Here is a 7,244-nt window from a genome sequence, read left to right on the forward strand (position 1 = left end):
AAAGTTGCGTGTCCACAGAGTCAATCCAATTGAAGGTCAAGTTGAGTCAACTCGGTTGAAGGTTGACCCAAGTCGACTCTGCAAAAGAATCAAGTAAAGTTGACATGAGTTGACTATAGTCGAAGGTTGAAGCTAGTCATCTCAGATTGTAGGTTGACGTAAGTCGACTCAGGTGAAGGTTAACCTGAGTCAGACCGTGCAAGGTCAACTTGACTCAGCTTGACCCAAAGGTTAACTCGAGTTGATTAGATCAAAAATCAATCAAGTAGACCTGACCAGAAGTCGAACCAAGAGTGCCAAAGCCAAATGTCAAATCAAGTTGAATGAGATCGAAGGTCCGATTAGGACCAAAGGTTAACCCGAATGAGCTCGGTGGACCAATAAAATAGAGTTTTCTTAGGAGTGAGTTAAAATTATCCCATATGTCATGGATCAAAATGACAGAGATTGATTAATTTTAAGATTTTAATTTTCTTTGTTTTTGGCTGAATTTAAAATTCTATTTTTTTTAATTATTTGAATTATTTGTTTACAAATGTTAATTTTCTTATGATTTTCTCATCCAAATAATTCAATTTATTTCAAAAAAATTACAAATTTCTAAAATAAATAAATTATTTTTTTAAAATTATCTTATTCAAACACACCCTAAAGAAATTTAATCTACGTTCATTTATTACTTCATCTTCCTAAATATGTTAGCAGAACTTTATCTACCAAAAAAGAAGTTTATCTACCCATAAATTTGGAGGTTTATACATGTCCTACAAGAACACATTAAGGGCCAAGAAAACTTGGTACAGGCGTATGTAGCAGAAAGATTCACTGGAACAGAATACCATGAGGTCTCCATTAATTTGAACCAGACCATGTGCACGCAGCAAGCTGCACCGTCTGTCATCTGGCTACATATACACCAACCTTTCAACCACATCAATTTCTAACATATGTCTCATAATCCCAACTACTTGACTCTGCACACCATTAAGGATGAAACATATTTTCGTTCTGTAATAAAATTCAAATGTTACTCCTTCACTTAGTCTTGCAGAAAGATTCTTTATTTTCCCTTCATTATTGTAAGCTTTCACAGGACCACCCAAATTTAGCTTCGTGTTTTTGCCTATTTTCGTAAGTATTAAGAATTGAATTTAAGTTTACCTCAAACTTCCATAAACCGACTATCACTTAAAATATTGATAGGTCATCAAATAGTGGTGTAATAATGAGTGATACGATATATCAGTTAAGAATTCAAGTGTGAGTTTAAGTCTCACATTAAGTAAAAATGAAAAATTTGAACACCATATAAGAATGAAAACTCATAAACTCATCCTCTTAAAATTTTGAGTTGATAATAGTATCAATTCATTATATCTAAGTTGAACTCATGTCTCGTTAGTATTAAATCTTTCCGATCAACAGTGTTTTATACAGTAAAATTTAATATTTATCCACAAGTACAATGTATAATGTAAAATTAATGTAATGGTAACAAGCTTTTGATGGGACTGTCGAATTCTGGTCTTGAATTGCACATTTACTATGAAGTAGTCTATGCATATGGTTATTGCCAATAATGCATAATCTCATTTATTAGAGTATGCATCAAACATTCAATAAGCAAGCATTAGAGTGTAGCTAACAGTTGCTAATGGCCTTAGAATATAACTACCCTTTCCTCTTTTATCCACTCCAAAAATCTAGCATGCAAAAAGATGGCAGAAACATCTCTTATAGGCTAATTTATATAAGTTGGTGGAAACATTTAAATAGCTTCCCAATGAGTGTTCAGTAAGTTAGGAAAAAAAATTTAACATGGAGCTTCATGTTAGATATACTTTTGACCAGAGTAATAAATGGAAAATTGAAAATGTGATCTAGCTCACTGGATCTGCTTATCCAAAGTTAGCTGCACCAGTAATTAATACCATCTTTATCTTCCTCTCTTTTTAATGAGAATTATTCCAACAAAAGAAGTTGGGAAGGAATTTACTCTACTTCACAGTACAAACTTTCAAACTTTTTATGCAACGTTCTAAAATTATGCACTCAATTTGAATGCATGTTTGATTCAACAACATTCACATACTTGTTTTAGATTTATTTAATGATGACTTCGAAGTTTAAAGTGACAATTTTTAGTTAGATAAGAGAGATCTTTTCTAGAATCAGGAAATTAATTCATGTCAGCTTTTAAGGTGATTGGAATTTGGAGTTAATTTTGCTTTTAACAAAACTTTTGTTTTGTTTCGAAAATCATGTTTTGGAAAAAAAAAATTCCAGAAATTATCTTCCAAAAGCCTCATTCTGGAAATTTTTATTCTAAAAATTTTGGAAAATTTCTAAAATATATATTCTGGAAATTACTTTTACAGAATGTAAAATGGTCATTTTAAATATTTGAGGAAATGCGCAAAGAAATTAATAGGATGCGGGAAGTAAAAGCACGTTACAAATCTTTCTAAGAGTTTTTATTTTGTTTTCTCTGTCTCGACTGATGGGAAGCCCAATAATGACAAAGGCGGGCCCAAAAAATATGCAACGTGATTCAGGAATAAGACATAAATTAAAAAACTATCCTTAATATAAGAAGCCGAAGTGTAATCCAAATCACTATTTTATCAATTTACATAAAATTTATAATATTTATTTATGATTTATAATATATATCTTTTAACATTTAAAATTCTTAAATACGGTATTTTTTTCAAAATTTAAATTCCTCTACTAATCTTATGTATTGTCAACGCCATTATAGTGTTTTAGTTTTTCTGATATTAGGCTTGGATTGATCAGAAAAAGAAAAATAATTCAATACAGTTGAGAGAATCTTATGAAAATGATGAAGTAAATATCTGAAAAAATTCCTATGTAATAAAAGAACAGAGGTAATAGTTGTTAGAGACCTCTTGCAAGGGAAAAACAACAGTTACAGGGACAGGGACACAGGTACACCTTCTTAGTAAAGACTGTCTCAGTTCACACACACAAAAGGAATGCTTCACATTATGACCACTTCTTTGCTATACCAGGGCATGGTACTTCCTTCTACCAGGGTCAAATCAGTTAATAATTAACCAACTCAGGCAACTCAAATATCAGAAAAAAATAATAACCAAGCTCTAAAAATGGACAAGATACACTGAAATCAAACAAAGGTGAAAAGGTGACACCTTTCTTTCATTCACTTCCTCTGGGGAAGTACGAGGTAGTAGTGGAAGGAGAGTTACCACTGTCACGTTGAGACAATTTAAGTTGTTCAGCTTGGTCTGCATCAATCTGCCTCACATTCTCTATCATCTTCACAACTTCAGACATCTTAGGCCTTTGATCAGGCATCCTCACCACACACGACATGGCTATCTGCAACATTTCCACCATCTCTTCTTCTATGTTTGGATATCTCATCAGCTCCAGGTCAAACACTTCAGCGGTCCATTCCTCACGCACAACTGAATGAACCCACCTCACAAGGTGGATAATCTCATCACCACCAGTAGTGTGGATAGGGGATTTCCCAGTCAGAAGCTCTAGCACCACCACACCAAAACTGTAAACATCTGAGGGCTGTGCTGCTTTTCTCGTGTCTGTCACTTCCGGTGCCCGGTAACCGGCGGCTCGTGATATTGGTAAGGCCAGTGAGCTTGATATGGTTGCCAGACCAAGGTCAGACACACATCCATAATGTTTGGTGTTAAGAAAGATGTTTGAGGATTTGATGTTGCCGTGTACCAGCTTCCCACCGTTCTCAACATGGATACGAGCAATGCCTCTTGCAGCACCTAAGGCTATTTTCAACCTTGTATCCCAATCTAAAGCCACCCTCTCCTCTCCTCTCTTGGCTGAAATTTACAGAAAGAATAATTGATTTTACATGGAAGTATATGCTCAAAGTTTAATGTGGAGAAAGAGAAGCTAATTCCTTTAAAGTAAAATTATGTGTGCTTATTGACAGAAGACGTAAAAGGATGTAAAGTTGTATTCACTGATAATTTCAAATGAGTTAACTTTTCAATGTACTTTAATTTAAAACAATGAAAATACCCTACTTTCTCACTTTACAATCTTTATTTTAAATTAGTCATAAGAAGTAGAATACGGTCTTGGACTTTACACACACAGGCATGCTTGTCAGTGACAATAACTAAGTCATAGAAATGAACAAGTAACTGAAGCAATTTGATAATTTGAATAATCAAGAGACTCGTTTCTACCAAATACTTTAATTTAAAACCATGGAAATGCTTTACTTTCTCACTTTACAACAGTCTTCAATTTGGATTAGTCAAATTCATTGGAGGAAGGCCAATGAAGTTTTTCGAAAGTGTAAGAAGACTTCATATTTAGACATGCTTGTCAGTGACTACAACTAAGCCAGAAATGTGAACATGTACAGAAGCAATTTCAATAGTCAAAACATCCATTTTTAAGACGAATTTTGCTCATCTAAATTGGTGAATTTGACTATACATATCTCTACTTACATTTGATTTAAGTGCATTATTGAAAATTAGAACATAAGTAAACTGCAGAAACAGTAGTACGTACCATGCAAAATGGAAGCTATGCTCCCCTGACTGTGATAATCATATACCATGAGTTTCTCATCTTTGGAATAATAATATGCCTTGAGCTCAACAACATTCTCATGCTTAAGACTTCCTACAATCTCCATATGCTGCTCAAAATCCTTCTTCCCAACAGCTACCTCCTTTAATCTCTTCACAACAACCGTGGTAGCGTCTTCTAGTATTGCCTTGTAGGCAGTTCCAAACGTTCCCTTTCCCAGAACCTCAGCGGAAGCCCTCAACAAATCCTCCAAATCAAAGGCATAATTACATCCCTCAAAGAAAACCAGCTTATTATTTGCATCCTGGTTCCTTGAGACAGCTTTCTCAGGAGACATTTCTCCCTTGTGCAACTTCCCACTGAAGGTTTCTTCATCTTCATCACCTCTTCTAGAGCAGCACACAAAAGTCAAAGAAACAAAAGCCGCCAGGCCTAAAACACCAGCAGCAACAACCACTCCCAACAGCGCCGCCTCACTGAGCCTTCTACGCCTCCTAGCCTTCAAAGCCGGCTCAGAAGCGGGTTGAGGTGCCGGAGAAACTGGGGGAAAAGTTCCAAAGGAAATGTTATTCCCAGAGAATGCAGACTCGGGAAACCTCAACAGAGATTTGGGCACAGCTCCGTGCAAATTGTTGTTGGAGAGATTCAGCCCCTGCAATCTTGACAAGTTGAGGTCAGGAATTTCCCCAGAAAGAGAGTTGTTTGCAAGGTTCAAACCAGAAAGCTGAGGCAAGATGTTGAGGGAAACAGGAATGCTGCCATTGAAATGGTTGTTGGAGAAATTGACGACAGTGAGGTTCTTCCAGGCCGAGAAATCAGGCAAAGGCCCAGACAAATTGTTGAACTGGAGGTAGAGGAAAGACAAGTTCTTTAGATTGGAGAAATCAGAAGGGAAATGCCCAGATATCACATTGGATCTGAGGCTCAAAGTTTGCAGTGCTGTGAGGCGGCTAATAGTGTCAGGTGGAATAGTGCCATGAAATCCAACCCCTGGCAACCTAATTGCAATTACTCTGGACTTGTCTTCATTACAAGTCACACCAGTCCAAGAAGCACACATGGGGGAACTCTCATTCCAATTCAGAGGCCTGGAAGGAGGGAACTTGTTCACAAACTCAAGCAACGCTTCCTTATCTTCAACAGGCTCACCATTTGCTTGCCACAGAACCAAACACAAAAGGGAAATGGAACAGAAAATGGGTAGAAAGTTCATTTCAAAATTTCCTTCCACTCCTGACAGCAGTAGGAACGAGAAGTTTCTCCTGCTACCTTATTTACACAGCAATGCAACACTATTTCTCCATAGACTGAAATGAATCACCACAGGTTTGTTAGTTTAAACAAAAAAAAAAGCACCATTTCCCCCTTAAGACAAAGGGGAAACCCGAAAAAGAGAATGAAAATTAAAAAAAAGTGTGGAAACTGGAAAAGGAAATCAGATTCCTAGAAGATTGTCTAAGAAAGTAGAAGCGGACACTGAGAAACTTGTGCATAAAAGAATGAGCTTGCAGGTTGTGTTTTTAACTTAACAAAAGGAAACATAATTTATTTAATCTGTTTAAAAAAAAGGAAAAGAAAAGTAATAATATGTGTTCAACTTCTAGCAGGTGTAGTGCATCTTTTTGCTCTTTATTCCGTAGCAACTTTTCAGAGGAGATGGCTAACGAACAGAGAAAATTCAAATTTTATTGGAAGATAAAGGAAGGTGAATTAAAACTCACTTGGCTCTAAGCCACTCTATCTTCTCTGCAGATCTGATAAAAGAATGTCTTCTTTGTCCCGCAAAAGAAACAAAACAAAACAAAACACCCTTTTAAGTTTAACCTTCCGAACCTGCGCTATTAGAAACTCAAATAAGATAATTAAATAACACAGAGAACGTGCACAAGAGTTGAGAAAGAAAAAAGAAAAAAACAAACAATGCTCACGGTGCTCTGAGATTATTAGCAAGCTAAAAGTTGCACCTTTCAATGCAAAACGAAGAGGGGGTAAGCAAAATGCGATTTTGTGAAGGGTAGAAGAATGTGCGTGGAGGAGAACCGGTAGATTTTAAGGAGCATTCAGCAACGGCTCTATTTGGTGCGGTGAGTGTAACTGTGGGGAGGAAAAATGGAACGTCTGAAACAGTAACAGAGAGACGCACGAAGCTTAATGGCGATGGCACTAAGTAAGAAGTGGAGAGTGAATGCGGAGAGAGATTGGAGAGAATAAGGATTAACGTTGGAACGGAAAACCGCTGTTCCTATGTTGATGGGGAGATGGGTTTATAGGGATCACTGACGTGGACGAATTAGAGATTGACATGTGGGTCCCTTCTTATTTCCTTCGGTTTTTTTGTCCCAATTGTTTAAGATTATTATTAGATTCTTAGTTAATTAGAGAATTAACTTTGGAGTTCATATCTTAACGTAGGGAAAATTGAGTAAAATGTAACAAAATTTTCTTTTCAGAGTGATAGGGTCTGAAAGTTTAAGCCATTCGTTAAGCTCTTTTTCTTAACCATTTTTCACATTTGATTGTCTATTTTATTTTAGTAGAATTAATGTGTCCTTATACCATTAGTCTAGTCAATGGATCTTAAATATTATAAATATTAATTAATAATTTATTGATGTAATATAATACTAAGAATTTTATTAATAAATTAAGTCTATATTTTCAAAAATCAGTTC

At 35.9% G+C, this 7,244-nt stretch overlaps 1 protein-coding gene across 2 annotated transcripts; it reads right to left on the reverse strand.

The window, feature by feature from the left end:
- Positions 1-2,825: 2,825 nt before the first annotated feature.
- On the reverse strand, positions 2,826-6,801 carry LOC114179301 (probable inactive receptor kinase At4g23740). Of its 2 annotated transcripts, none has more exons than XM_028065590.1 (4): positions 6,537-6,801; positions 6,294-6,405; positions 4,552-5,879; positions 2,826-3,845 (listed from the first exon to the last, which is right to left on the reverse strand). In XM_028065590.1, exons 3-4 carry the CDS (start codon positions 5,783-5,785, stop codon positions 3,184-3,186), a joined length of 1,896 nt encoding a protein of 631 aa, XP_027921391.1. In that variant the 5' UTR covers positions 5,786-5,879; positions 6,294-6,405; positions 6,537-6,801; the 3' UTR covers positions 2,826-3,183. The 2 variants fall into 2 exon arrangements, with proteins under 2 accessions (XP_027921391.1, XP_027921392.1); XM_028065591.1 differs by having other exon boundaries at positions 6,501-6,801.
- Between the last annotated feature and the right edge of the window lie 443 nt (positions 6,802-7,244).

Source organism: Vigna unguiculata, chromosome 3 (assembly GCF_004118075.2).
Source record: "Vigna unguiculata cultivar IT97K-499-35 chromosome 3, ASM411807v1, whole genome shotgun sequence".
Lineage (NCBI taxonomy): Eukaryota > Viridiplantae > Streptophyta > Magnoliopsida > Fabales > Fabaceae > Vigna > Vigna unguiculata.

Coding starts and splice junctions, on each gene's coding strand:
- LOC114179301 (XM_028065590.1), bottom strand. CDS start 5,785: ATGAACTTTCTACCCATTTTCTGTTCCATTTCCCTTTTGTGTTTGGTT. Junction 3,846..4,551: donor CATAGCTTCCATTTTGCATG/GTACGTACTACT, acceptor TGTAAATTTCAG/CCAAGAGAGGAGAGGAGAGG.